We start from the raw sequence: 15,354 nt of genomic DNA, 5'->3' as shown, positions 1-15,354 counted from the left end.
CATAGACAAAAAGGGTCTAAGAGGGTAGGCTATGCCTTTTCCCCCACACACACATAGGCGTATACATTCAAGCGACTTGTCATGAAATTATCATTATTATTACATGAGGGGTGCTGGTAACAGGCCAGTTTTTCAAAATTCCTCCCATTAAAAGGGCTGAACAACATATTACACATTTATGTCACCCAACTAATTACTGTCACCTAACTCATTACAACTGTAAAACAAAGCCTGGGGAGTGTTAGTAAACTCATCCCAACTGTCCATTTTTTTTTTTATTACTCCCAAACCCAAGTTAACTACAACAACTTGACTAGGCTTTTGATCCCTCTGTCTTTCAAGCAGTTGTGGTGTTCTCTATAGGATGTATACACTCCAGGAGGAAAATGTAAAGGAAATCGTAATTCATTAACAAAAACCGAAATCATTTAAAAAAAAAAAAAAAATTTTTTTTTTTTTTTATTTTTTTTTTTTTTTTACATTTTTGGAAACTATGGCGGCCAAATTTAAACTATGGCGGGCCGCCATAGTTTCCTCAATGTATGGGAAACACTGTACCTGTTGTATTTGGATTTAGTGCTGGTCCAAGAGTTGTGTTCATGTTTAGAGCACTGTCACCAACATCTGAAAAAGCCAAGGTCAGTCATGGATCAGGACTGTTACAAGTACTATACCGGTTATTTATGTAATGAATATGAGTCAAGATGCAGTGCCATTTAAAGACTTCTATCCTTTTTGATCTCATTCACTCACCTGTACAGTAAGCCAAAGAGCATCTGTATGGACTGTGAAGTTCATACACATAGTAGTTTCCTGGACATGCTTTGATTCGAATATTGTATGAAAACTTGCAGCAGTCACTCTCATTAGGTAATCTCTGCTTCCAGTGACCACAGACCTGACGGGTCACAATCCCCTCTCCGACGTGGGAGTGGTTTCCATTGAGCCAGAGAGGAGCATGGGTACCACAGCGGTACATCCCCACGCAGTACTCTGGCATGTGGGCATCGGTCCCTCTGTAGTACATGCGGTACCAGACATTACTACCATAATAGCCATTCAAGCCATTCAAGCCATCCCAATAGCCATCACACCTCCAGTTGTTGGGGTCTTCATGGATTGTGTTATTTGCAGCCCTCCATTCATCATCCAGCACAGTGTACGAATGACAAGGGTCAATCCCTAGAGTAAAATAAGTAGTTACAGGCTGACCACATGATTTTGCGTATGAATCAGACGCTAGTGCATTCTGTGTGTTGGTGCGACGCCTTTTGAAGTTAAATCGTGCTCCTCAAACGCAATGGCAAAGCACTTTCATGCATTTTTGTCACGTGACAAGGTTTGCATAGCTTTCCTTCTGTGTCGGCGACTTTGTTTTGCCACTGCGAATTTCTGTTGCTAAACGTGAAAATGCTCTGCTGTGCTCTGACCAAAGCCACCCATAACCCTAACCTATCAGTAAAGTAATGTTTCTGCTTCTTTACTTTTGCCAAGAACAGCGAAATAAGCAAGGGATTGGCGAATATCTTACGAAATTGTGCCCAGACCAAAACCATACCTAAACCTAACCTGTCACAAGGCGTTTGTGGAGCACGCCTTAACTTGGAAAGGCGTATTGGACACACTCGATAGTCGGTTCAAATCAGCGTGTTATCTTAACGCAAGTCATGATGCCATGTTGGTAGTAATGTTGAGGAACAATACAATAATACAGGTATCCTCAACCGAGAAACAAATTGGTCATGAATCATAACAGTAGGCAGTGTTGGCTAAGTTACTTTTAAAAAGTAATAGGGTACTTAACTTTAGTTACTGCTTTCAATTGCAGTTGAGTTACTTTACTTATTACTAAATTTTAAAAGTAACTTGTTACTGGTTACTTTACTTTTCGCAGGAAAAGGTATTTGGGTCATTTCACGTGAAGTCAGACACTTTGGGACCCGACCGACACAGATTTCAATCATACTTGCTGTGCATTTTCAGTAGCGAGAACTGCATTTGTGTGAATCTGACTCCAACATTAAAGTGATACTGTCCCATTTTTGGAAATAAGCTTATTTTACACCTCCCCTTGAGTTAAATAATAGGGTTTTACCGTTCTCCCATACTTTCAACCGTTCTCTGGGTATGGCAGTGCAAATTTTACCTCCAAAGCTAGCAGTTAATATTGAGTCCTTTGAGACCAGTTAGCCGCCAGCTGGTCTCATAGGACTCAATGTTAACTGCTAGCTTGGAGGTAAAGTTTGCACTGCCATACCCAGAGAACGGTTGAAAGTACAGGAGAGTGGTGAAAACCTATTATTTAACTCAAGGGGAGGTGTAAAATAAGCTAATTTCCAAAAATGGGACAGTATCACTTTAATGTTGGAGTCAGATTCACACAAATGCAGTTCTTGCTACTGAAAATGGGACAGTATCACTTTAAGGGAGAAACAGACTAGCAAAGGTTTACATATGAGGGCAGGGCACTATACATTCAGCCTTGATTATATCAGTCAGTGTAAGTCACAAAGAGATGTCTGTGGTGTTGTTTGAAAGCTCTTTTCTGGCTCTACAAATTACACAAACAGCATGGAATACAACTCAGAATATGAATTAATTGAAAAATTAAAAATTGAATATCAAAAAAACGTATAGTCTAAAATGGCCAGTTCCTTGTCTAAACATAGCCTACAATGTCATGACCTGCAATCCTGGTGTTTGGTACTTTTTTCATTTCAGAGATAATGGGACTCAAAAATATAGCATCGCGCAGATCACATAGTAATAATATGGTAATACCATAGTAATATGATATCACATGACAGCATGTCTATCAGAATATGCAACCAGTGTTGCCAATTGGGCTGCTTAGGATGGCCGTCTGCGGGTAAAAATGGCATTTTGCTGGAAACCCCGCCCAATTTTTGGCCATAGAAATCAATAGAATTGGGCGGGATTTATAACTTCCACTCGGCTTTTGAGCATATTTTGGGATGGAAATTATCAGCCTCATCTGGCAACCCTGTATGCAACAAAAATGGTAAGTGCCCATGGTTCCAGGTTTTACAAACTAAGGCAGATGTTCATTTATATACACCAAATGATGATTTCTGAATGTTTGAACATCCCTGTACAGGCACCTGTGCCTCCCTTTACTTTAAAGAGAGAAACAGTGGCTACGCTCTCATGTTGTACTCCATCAGTGCATTTGATGCAGCAGATGTGTCTTTTGTACATAATGCATAAGTACCCTTTGAGTACCTGGAATAGGGACCCACGAGGGTGCAGGGCCCACTGGGAAAATGCCCTTTATGCCAGATGGCCAGTCCAGCCATGTCCCTGACACTACTCTATTACTACTTCATTACAACTCATTTCAACCTTTATGTCCCATTATCTCTTAAATTAATAAAAAACCACACTCACCATTTTCAGGTGTTGTTCATGACCTGACAGGCTACATTTAGACAAGAAAGCAGACATTTTAAAATATACTTTTTTTGATATTCAATTTTTAAATGTTCAAGGCTGAATGTATAGTGTCCTACCCTCGTATCTAAACCTTCCCTACTCTGTTTCTCCCTTAATATTCATACAAATGCAGTTCTGGGGTGCTACCTTGCTACTAAAAAAGCACACCAAGTATGATTTAAATCTGTGTTGGTCGGGTCCTAAAGTGTCTGATTTCACGTGAAATGACCCATGTTCAACCAGTGAACTAGCACACCTCATACACCTGCTTCCCCTGGTTGTAAGCCTAGGCTGTGTGAAAAGACTAATTACTAATATGTTCATCTGTGCAAACTATAGTCCTATGTCTATGGAATATCTCATGATGAGCCTATTGCACCGTCGTATCAGGATTTCCCCGTTGGCCTATTTATAATATCAATGTCAATAAAGTGGAATCTAATCTAACATGGCGCCATTAAGGATTTGACTAGACTCTACCTAATGCAGACAGTAAGATGTTTTAAAATGTCGTTCTCCCACGTTATATTTCCAATTACTTCACTAAGGCTGTTGCTGCTGTGCCGATACCCAAACTCTGTTTTTGGTCGTGTATTTTACCAATATGTCCTCATTAGCGAGCACAACAGAGGATATGGCATTTGCAATACAGCATACAGTTTCATTCATGACCTCGCATAACTGGTTGGGACTCGGAATGGATTGCATAGTTGGATTTCAGCGCAGCATCAAATTACTTTCGCTTTACCTCCACTGAAACAAATGGATGTGGAACTCACAAGTATTCTAGAATAGGGGCATGTAGAAAAATCTCAGTACGACGGGCTCATGAGAAGTGAAAGTAGACATGGGGGCTTAGCGTGCTGCGCCACAGCGCCCACGTTACTGCCAAAAGCAATTAAATTATAGTAAATTACGCGTTACTCCCAACACTGACAGTAGGTCTAGATGTACTATACGTACCTGGTGTTGTTGTTGACTGTGTGGTGGTGGTGTTTGTTGGTGGTGTGGTAGTGGATAAAGCTGGTGTAGTGGGAGTGGTTGTTGTTTGTATTCCGGGTGGGATGCCGGTTGGGGCAGGGGTGGTTGGTGTGGGAGTTGGATTGGAGGCTGCGGGTGGGGTGCTTAGTAGTGGATTGGAGACTGGGGGTGGTGGTGGGGTAGTTGGTAGATTGGTGGCTGGGGGTGGTGGTGGAGTAGTTGGTGGATTGGTGGCTGGGGGTGGGGGTGGAGCAGTTGGTGGATTGGTGGCTGGGGGTGGTGGTGGGGTAGTTGGTGGATTGGTGGCTGGGGGTGGTGGTGGGGTAGTTGGTAGATTGGTGGCTGGAGGTGGTGGTGGGGTGCTTAGTGGTGGATTGGTGGCTGGGGGTGGTGGTGGAGTAGTTGGTGGATTGGTGGCTGGGGGTGGTGGTGGAGTAGTTGGTGGTGGATTGGTGGCTGGTGCTGGTGTTGGCGCGAAGGGTGTGTCAGTTGATGGCTCTTCAGTTGCTGGTGCAGTTGGCATTGGTGTTCCTGGTAAAAGAGATCAGTACAGTATGTGTCATTATTGGTGTTCCTGGTGAAAGAGATCAGTATGGTTCATTAGAGGTTACTATTAGCCAGCTTCAGATTATCGGACTTTATTAGCCTGAGAGAAATTGGGAGGGAAAGTGGAAAACAGCGATCCTAGCGGTTACGTTCCAAACACCAGGGCGATCCTATTGAAACTCCCATAGACGAGTTTTAAAAAAAATCCCACAAAGATATGACTAGGAACTATAGCACCAGACACATTTTTCAGCGTACACAATATCAAGATCAGTGAAAAAAACGAACATTTTACCACCTGATTCGATAAAACGGGCCAACTTGCCTATAATATGACTGCCACTACTTCTACTTCGTCGTCAGGGCCGAGATGTAATTTTTCAAAGAAAAAACCCATTCATTTGTTGCAGGGGCTTGGAACGTTGCCCGCAGGGGGCGATGAGATTACTTTCCCTCCCAATAGCGTTAAGGTCTTGGAAGCGGTGTGTGTGTGTGTGTGGGGTGGGGGTGTGGGGGTGGTTGAGCAGCCTACCTACCCCTTCCTCACTTAGCAATTATGATCAAATAAAATGCTATATGTTTCTTTTCTGCATCTGTGTATAAAACGATTATTTATTTACAAATAAACTTGCCTTGCCTATACATGCATTTATTATTAGTTGCAAGTGCTTATGAGCTTCTTTCAATGGCTCTATATTTCTCAATATAAATGCCCACGACTATTCATCTAGAAAATCTCCAGGAAGACGTAATCTTATTAAGTTAGTATGTAGTACAGAGCCTGTCTATCCTGTTTGGAAATGGGCTGTATCAGTTCTCACAAGTAACCCTGTGGGAATATCTGTCTGACACAGTCTCAGGGTTAAGGACTGTGGCCAGAAAAAACAAGTAAGAAGTAACATTTAAAATCAGCTAGGTTGCCATATCTAATTGCTCTTGTTTTTGTATCAACGTATTTCTTATCAATAAGTTATGTATAAACATATTTGTATTTTGTCAACTTGTGTGTTTGCTATCTGTATAGAAAAACAAACTACTAAATACTTTCAATCAAATAGTCGCAGGTGATAGAGACATCAAGAGAGTTGTTTACAGAAAAATAATATGGGAACTCATCGCCTACCTTGCCACTGTGCCGCTGATGGTTCACCTGTTTGACAAAAAGATCATCGACTATGAGTACCAGTAGAGGGCACAAGCAGTGAACTATTTAGTAGCATCCAGTGTGTGTCTGTTTATGTGTGTGAACGTGTGTGCGAGTGTGTGTGTGTGTGTGTGTGTGTTTGTGCGTGTGTGTGTGTGTGTCTGTATGTGTGTGTGTGTATCTGGTTGTGCTCGTGTGTAGGAATCTGGCTTAACCAGTTTATGAAGGTCTTACCCATCATCATCATCATCATCAGCGCCGTGGCCAGCACACACAGAGACACGGTGGAGGTCATGGTGACTGCTGCACCAGATCTCTATCTCAAGCAGGACTTGGGACACTCCTCAGCTCCTGATATCTACACAGCATTGCACCATCACAGACACAGAAGAACAATGCATTTAATTGATAGGGAGGTGCTCTAGATGTGCAATGCTATTTATATTGTCTCCAATAATGTGAATGTTGTGGGAACACCCGCTTCTGTTATTTGATGACAAGACAGCTGCAGCGACTCGGGAATTAACAAGTGTGATGTAAGACACATGCACATATGCACATGCACACCAAGTAATGTGCTGATATAAATTATTTATTTTACCTTGCCAACATAAGCTTACAAACAAAATGTTCATACACAATGCCAATGCACATTTACAATTGAAGGACAGACAGTAAAACAGTACATTTCATTACATTAAACTTAGCAGTTGCTTTTAACTCAAGTTACTTAGTGTAATTTGGGTTCTGGGTAGTGATTATAGTCCCTAGAGCAGGGATGTCAAACTCTAATTGACTGAGGGCCAAAATCTAAATCTGGTGCAAAGCCGCGAGACAAACTCAATATTCATTTAAAAAACGGACTAAAATTCCGCGCACACTTAATTCTCATATTTAAATGTCACTAACAGATTCCCATCATAGTTCAAAGGTGCCAGCACATATTCTGTTGCATTTGTGTGCAAGCTGTTTCACTGGCCTGGGCCGACTAATATTCCTGTGATGCACGAAATTTAATACTTCATAAATAAACTTAATGCTTTCATGTTCAAGTCACACATTAATGGTGTATGTGGGCCAACTCTAATACACATCTGAAATGATATCGCGGGCCCAATAAAATGACTCCGCGGACCAGATTTGGCCCCTGGGCCTGAGTTTGACATCCCTGCTGTAGAGCAGTATGATAATGGCTGAGCACGTCAGGAGTTCACCTTGCTGCCCCCTATTCCCTATTCTCCAGCCATTTTAGTTACCCTTCCTAATATAATAATTGTAACTGGGACATTTACCAATGAATTATTTATGAGGAATTAAGTCTGGAAAATTAACTCATTGAAAACAAGTGTAATGAATCAAACTAATTTCATTCTCCTATCCTGGTAACATGCATTGCAGATCTTGCTAAAAAAAAAAATATAGATTGTATACCAGTGAAACACCTCAGCCAGCACCTTCTCATCTGTAAAGCAAGTAGCTATGAGCGGAGGGTCTGCTGGAGCTGCTGGGGGTAGCAGTCTAGATGGTTGCATTTACTCCACCTTTTAATTCTTTTGTACTCTCAATGATACATTTCATTGAGAGTACAAAAGAATTAAAAGCACTGGGGACAACTTTGTTTCTATTTGACGACTTGAGTCATATCGTAAACAAAAAGTGCTGTGATTCTGTGATTGAGATTAATTCATTACAAAGCCTCTAATTAATTCAATAATCTATAAACAATCTATGCCTAAAAGTAATTACTTACACTGTAGATACCCTTTTCTTCACATGTCTTTTTTGTGTTGGTACTGAGCATTTCTCCATCCGTTAAAAAGAAATTAAAAAATAGAAGAATTGATGCTTGCAAAATGCATATTAATTGAATCTGTAGTGCATTCATGATGTTACCCACAATGTCAGTTTTGCAGCCATCAGATACTACATAGTTAACAGCTGTCTTAATCTTACCTGTGTGAAGCCTCAGGCGGTGCCAAGTGGTATGAGTATTCTTGTGTCTTCTCCTCTTCAGGACCTGCAGGGCCTCATATGCCCATGGCTTTTATATAGGACTGCTGAAAGCACCACTTGTAATCCTACAAACCTGTTTTGCAGATTTACCAGAAAGCATTGTGGCACTTCTCGTAAAATGTTCACTGCATTTCCTTGATGATGCAGAATTGATAAAGAAGACAGCTGTTCAAATTATTATTGTTTGAAAATAATTATGGAAGTTGTGCTAAATGTCTTTTTGCAGAATTTCGCAGAATTGAACAGCCCATCCTCTATTGTCATGAACCAGTGTTGTAAGTCTAAAACACACTCAATATAATGAAACTCCCAATGTCATTGTGACACAGCTCTCCACAACACACATTGTGTGCGGCACACAAAGAAATTGCATTTACGCCTCATTGATGAACTCTTCTACAGTACATTTTCTTTGCCTGAACTTGCAAGGTTGCAAGATAAAATGTAAGGCACAACTAAGAACTGTATTATTCATGCAACCCAAAGGTGTAGGGTGTAATGTTTGTGTAGTGTTTGGGTGTAGTAATTTACACCAGCACATGAACAAAACACATGCACATGCACATGCACATGCACATGTAAAACATGCATGTTTCATCCAAAAGTCCAACCAGATAATGCTGCATCATTCATGATTTTTTTTTCTTTCTGCTATCTGTTTATCTGTTATCTGTTTTCTATTGCTGCGTGTGTTGACTTCTTTGAAGTGGTGAGCATGTGGTGTTGAGGAATCTGGGCCTAGTCCAAGGCAGGTGCACACAGGTGCTGCAGCTAGACAGGTGCTTCCCGATAGTGATAACCAAAGAAGGTACACACAGAAGAACAATCTCTTGGGGGTAAATGCATTGGCCACAGTGTAGTATGGGGGCCTGGCCGGGCCCGGTTGCACAAAACACCTTAAGTTTTCTCCCTTAAGTGTGACCCTTAAGGGCTCATTTTCCCTTAGCTAAGGGATCTACTTAAGGGGGTTGCACAGAATGCCTTAAGTCCTTCCCTTAGGTAAGGGAAAGCCCTAAGGGATTTACTACAGTAAAGAGGAGTTTACAACGGTAGAATTCTATTGTTTCCAAGGAAACTTTTTAAGTCATTCTTGAAGATTCTTCTCAAAACATCGTTAACCATAAGCTGTAGCTATTTATCTATTAGCTGTAGCTATTTATCATAAACATGGGCAATGGTAAGGCTAGAAAGCCAAACTGGTCAGAGGAGGAGAAAGTGGCATTATTAGAGGAATTTAACAAAAGAAAAAACATAATAAAAAGCAAATTCAACCCTCAAATAACGGCCGCGAAGAAGCAGCAACAATGGGAAGAGATCACCGCGACCATAAACTCGAGAAATAGGCCTATGGTGAAGAGGACAGTGGGGGAGGTAAAAAAAAATGAAAACCTTGCGGTCCAAGCGAGGAAGGAGCAACGCCATATGTCCATGGCTTAATTGTCGAACCAGATGTCTGGTTATGGAATACTGTGCTCCAACAGTTGTGTGCGTGCATAGGCTATGTGTTTGAGTGGTTCAAAGTGTGATTGTGTGCTCTGATCGTCGCATTGTTGCGGTTGAAATGACATATTCTTGCATGCATAGCCTACATGAGACGGGTGCTTGGGATATCGCAGGCAGCACCTGACCCAGCATAGCGTTGTTCGCAACATGTGCCCCGCCCGCCTCTCTTCACCGGAGCCATTCCGCGCTCCGCGACCTCCCTCTTTACAATTTAAGCACCGCTCCAAACGTTCTCATCTCTTCTCTTAGCAGACGTGGGCTCTACTCCCCATGCATTATTTTGTATTTGTGATATCATTCCATTTATCTTTAGTTTCTTCCGCGTTGTTTTTGGAAGTGTCAAACGGTAGCCTAATGCGAATTTTAAGAATTATAGGCTATGGCGCAAGCACTGGAGAAGTGCAGTGTGTCTCACCTGCATTTTCGAGCTCCTAAAACAACTCCCAAACAACTCCAGTGTCATAATTAACACAGCGAGGATCATTGATCATTGTCATCTTCATGCATGTTAGCAACATAAATGTGGGGTTTGAGGGCAATAAAAACATTTAGTGATGGTGGGACAATGGACGAGACTGTGAGGGAGGAAATTAATGAATGGGCTACCCTAACCCCGCGGCCATAACTTCATTCGAGAATCTTCATAATGAGGAAACACTGAATATAGGCCTACGCACATAGGCCTATTCGAGTAAAAATTAGACCTTTTGTTATGAGGACTTGACGTTATAGGTCTAATGAAGTGCCACCCAAAAATGTTCTGGCCCATCCAAAGCTGATTTTCTGGTGCCGTGCCTGGCGCAATCATCAGCTGCAAGACGGCAGGGAGAGCACAACTCCTGTAGCATGGTCCAATTCGAGACGGGTCGGATAATTCATATAGGCCTATGGATTGTCTATCAAATCTATAATTAATAATAAACGGTTCGTCGGTAAGCGTGCCTATCCATTGGGTTCTCCCGGTCGCGGAAAATTCTTATTTGAATCCGTTGATCACGTTGCTGAATGTGCATAAACTCGGCCATGTCTGACTTAAGGCGACGATATCGGTCCCTCAGATATTTTCCCTTAACTTGGTTGTTAAGGTCTTTTGTGCAACGATTTTAAAGAACTTTAAGGGATTTCTTAACTTTAAGGGAAACTCTTAAATAGCCTATTTAAGGGGAAACCCTTAAGGAAAACTTAAGGGGAAATTGTAAGGGTGTTTGTGCAACTGACTTTCACTTAGGGGACCCTTAACTCAGACTTTAAGGGAAATACTTAACTTAAGGTGTTTTGTGCAACCGGGGCCTGAGGACACGAGTGGATGGAAAAACTCCCTTGCACATGGTCAGTGGGTGCGACACCACAATTTCCGTACTCTGCAAAAATCAGAACTCCACAAAAATGTGCCAAACGAGGATATCCGGTTGTCAGTGTTCAGTGTTTGGCCAAATTAACTGCAGCTGTTAATTGCTGGGGGTAATTATGGACAGCTGACAAACATTCACGCTGTCCTATGACCTGTTCCACACTCCGACCCTCGCGGAAGTGGCATTGCACTTAACCATGCTTCCAATACTGACCGTAGAAGAAGAATTGTACTCCCCTCGCCATCATTCCGTACTATGCTGTTATGACGTCAGTACACCCTCCTATATATCTATCTCTCCTTGCTGATAACTCACCACCCACAAAGGCCTTGCACAATGCAAATGGCTATTGGGGGAGTAGATGCAGGTTCACTAGTTTGCCCTCGAGTGCTTGGTGTACATTATGCGTGTGTAGCTGCAGGTGAACTAGTTTGCCCTTGAGAGCTTGGTGTACATTATGCCTGTGTGGCATGCTGGCTGGTATCGGTCCTGGGATGCTTTAAAGGATGTCTCTGGAGTTGGAGCAAGTTTGCCTCATTTTTGCATGTTTGGGATGAAATACTGTCACTCTAGAGCAAAATCACAGCAAAAGGATGCGTTTTGAGAAAGATAATATCACATTTAGCCTCGTTAACCATATCAGTTATGCAATATGATAGATTGGGAGCATCATAACTCGGTGGTTACACCACATTTCAAAAACACAACATTTAAAACACTTACCTCGTAATATGTTGAGGGTCTCCACACACAAATTGAAGTGTCCCAAGCCCTTCATGTCTTCTTGAAAGGTCTGCAGAATGAGTTTTGTGAAGCCAGTACCTTGACAATATCTGCCGTTCCGCTCAAGCCAACTTTTCATTGAATTTGTGAAAGGTCAATTAACCCTTGTCTTGCCTTCAAATTCTGTTACCATCCATGGTCCTTTGGGTCGTGTATGACCTGTGTTTTATAATGGTAAATGGACTGCATTTATATAGCGCCTATCCACTCCTTCGAGAACTCAAAGCGCTTTACATTGCCTCACATTCACCCATTCACACACCGGTGGCAGTGGCTGCCACGCAGGGTACCACCCTGCCACCAGGAGCAACTTGGGGTTAAGTATCTTGCTCAAGGACACAACGATGGAGTCAGGTCGAGCGGGGCTTGAACCTGCAACCTTTGGGTTGCTGAACGGCTCCTCTACCACCTGAGCTACCACCTCCCCATGACGTAACAAACACTAAAAAGCAGTTATACCATCACATTTGTTTTGAATCTCTTAGATGCCTAGTTGTGAGGCTTCCTTTTGTGTGAAAATATTTGTTTTAATGTATTCAGTGTGGGTCCTGTACCCTTGTTTGTCAGCATGCCCCCCCAATAACCCTACTCATCCACATTCCCATGTATTTCTATGGGATTTTCTCACTCAACCTCATATTTCATCAAAAACATTACACAGAACTTCTCTTACTGTAGATTTTTTTCTCATTCGTGGCTGGTACTAATTTGAGATGTGCAGTCTTGTTTAATTAGTAGAAATAATAATTGTAATCATTTGTTTTAATTTTTAATGAATACAACAACACTGGAAAACAAGGCAAATTATGTCTTCCCAGCAGCTTACATATTTAGGAGAGGATGTGGTGCCCTTTCCTTTGGCCTGTAAAGCATGAATGATTTCTGTTGTGACAGTAATTATTACTTTATAAACTATTTCATTCATACCCGTGTCAAAAACGACTATTTTTATCTACGTAGAACAGTGGTGCTCAAACTTTCTGTGTCAGGTACCACCTGAGAAAATATTGAGCTCTCCGAGTACCACCAACATCATAATATCGCAGTAAAGGCTCCTATTCACTTCATGCCTAATGTGATGGCTGTTATTTCTGTTAACGGAGCACAGTGACTCTAGGCATATTATAGTCTCTCTGCTGAGCATGAATGTTGTACTGCAGCCGGCTGATTATGCTTTCAACTGCACAATATGTTCCTACACACCAGTGTGGTAGCCAGGCCGTGCCCTCCTTCCTAGTGACACAACACCTACGCCGTTGCAACTAGTCAGGTCAAGATCAATGCAACCTACTTTCTGAGTTCCCGAAAATACGGGAACTCCTTTCACTTTGTCGGGAAGCAAACAACCATAAGCAAACCAAGGGAGGCGGGTCAACCATGCCGTTTGGGAAATGTTCATTGTTATGCTCTTGGTCAGACCAAGTCTCGAAGAGATTTGAATGTCGATGATAATCAGGCTACCAGTGTGGAGTCAACAATTCTCACTCTTCCTCTCTCATACACACACAGCAAACACAGGTCATTTAGCCATTACTGCAGTCAAGACAGTTTGGAGTTTGAACTCCATCCAACAATTCTCAAACTTCATAATACACACTGGGATCTACATAAACACAATTTGGTCACTTTAGGAACATACCTTTGCCGTTTTTGGCTAATTGCAGACTGGTCACATGTAAGCAAAAACGTGACCATTTTCCAGATGAACAACTTGCAACAGGTTCCAAGTGGTAACCCCACCAGCTGATCTAGCTCATTTTTGGGTGCCAATCTTACCCACCTCATTGCCACACCCACCAGAGGGAACCCGGCAGACGACTAGTTATGTGGGTTGTATGTAATGTATGCATGTATGTCTGTATATAGGCCTGTGTCCTCCGTTTTTTTTCTTTTTTCTTTTTTCTCAGTTGTGCAATAGTCCTGTCTTAAGCGAGTGTTGCTCAGGGACACAAAAAGAATTTCAGTGAAAACTGACAATAAAGTCTAATCGTATCGTATCACAGTTCCTCTAACTGGGGACCATGCCAGACATCCTGCTACCCATATAAATTGGAAACCTTCCCAACTTGGCTGAACCCCCTGGGCCCATGGTCTACCCACACGGAAAAGATATATAAAATTCAGAACTTAATCTGATATTTGTATGGATAATCTATGAGGGACTGGCATCACATTAAGGTTTAGCTGTTGCCAAAATTTTACACGTTTCATTTTACACTAATCTACCGAAAAATGTACAAAAAATTCTCTGTCACATGACATATTTCAGAATTCATATAAAACTTGTAAGAATTGTGTATGAATTGTAACTTATATATCATTACTATATGGGTAGCAGCAGGGAGTTTCACTGTCTGGTCCAACAGTATGTTTGAAAGAGGATACTAAATGCCTTATGAGACATAGTGTTCTACCAAAATCCTGCAACTGACTCAGAAAAAAATCAATGGAGAGGATTGGTAGTTAGTAGTGTTTATTGGTGCAGTACAGTGCAGACCCAAATGGCAATACAGTACACATCCAAATGACAATACAGTGCAGACCCAAATGACAATACAGTGCAGACCCAAATGACAATGCAACAAAATCCCCACAGGACCATAATCCAGATTAATAATAATAATAATAATAATAACAATAACATGTCTCTTTAAAAAATAAAGTAAACATAACCCCCTCAATGATATAGTTTAATCGATCGTAACCTGTACCGAATATGGATCAACTACTGTACATCCGAAACAGGAAATTCATGGTCAGTTTATATTTCCAGATGCAGATGGTAAAGCTAGACAGATAATGCAAGACTTTCCCAGTCCCAGATGTTTACATCAGGTATATTTTTACTATAGTGAATAATGTAGTTTTAGTGAATGGGAGGCACAGCTGGTATATAAGGTACAGCACAGATCACATCTATGATGCAAATAGGCTGAAGCTAGGCCGAAGATGTTGGTGGTGGAATTGGTTCTTGTACTATGTTTTGTAAAGTAATTGTATTATGCCCGCTATGAATATGCGGGTTTAGATCTGGAGAGGGGGCTGTTCTATGCTGTGTGTGTGTGGTGTGCGTGTGCGTGTGTGTGCGTGTGTGTGTGTGTGTGTGTGTGTGTGTGTGGTGTGCGTGTGCGTGTGTGTGCGTGTGTGTGTGTGTGAGTTACATGAGGGGAGTCTTTAGACTCAGGACATACAGGAACAGCACCATGAGAGATGGAGTCAGACCCGGGGCCTTAGATGCCCACAAGGCGGGGAGATCTCATGGCTTTCCCATCTGGGGGGAAAACACACAAACACACAAGATGTCAGTTGAGGCAATGGCAACGGAAATACACATGAGTGACACGAAGCCTAGCAGTCACCACTCTGTTTCTTATTGAAAATCAGACCACTCCTGTTGACTTACTGTATATACCAGCAGGGCCTATGGCACCACTCCTGTTGACTTGTACCAGCAGGGCCTATGGCACCACTCCTGTTGACTTACTGTATATACCAGCAGGGCCTATGGCACCACTCCTGTTGACTTACTGTATATACCAGCAGGGCCTATGGCACCACTCCTGTTGACTTATACCAGCA

General features: G+C 42.0%; 1 protein-coding gene across 1 annotated transcript in view; it reads right to left on the bottom strand.

The window, feature by feature from the left end:
* LOC134465230 (IgGFc-binding protein-like) overlaps nucleotides 1-15,354 on the bottom strand; it is a 56,489-nt gene that overhangs the window by 16,830 nt on the left and 24,305 nt on the right. Inside the window, exons 27-29 of the mRNA XM_063218779.1 lie at nucleotides 4,417-4,965; nucleotides 754-1,182; nucleotides 559-624 (exon numbers count right to left, since the gene is read on the bottom strand). Coding sequence (XP_063074849.1) covers nucleotides 559-624; nucleotides 754-1,182; nucleotides 4,417-4,965 — 1,044 coding nt within the window. The remainder of the gene's footprint in view (nucleotides 1-558; nucleotides 625-753; nucleotides 1,183-4,416; nucleotides 4,966-15,354) is intronic.

The sequence above is a fragment of the Engraulis encrasicolus genome, chromosome 2 (genome assembly GCF_034702125.1).
Source record: "Engraulis encrasicolus isolate BLACKSEA-1 chromosome 2, IST_EnEncr_1.0, whole genome shotgun sequence".
Classification (NCBI taxonomy): Eukaryota; Metazoa; Chordata; class Actinopteri; order Clupeiformes; family Engraulidae; genus Engraulis; species Engraulis encrasicolus.
Note: the sequence above shows the minus strand (reverse complement) of the source record. Positions and strands in the feature narration are given on the sequence as shown.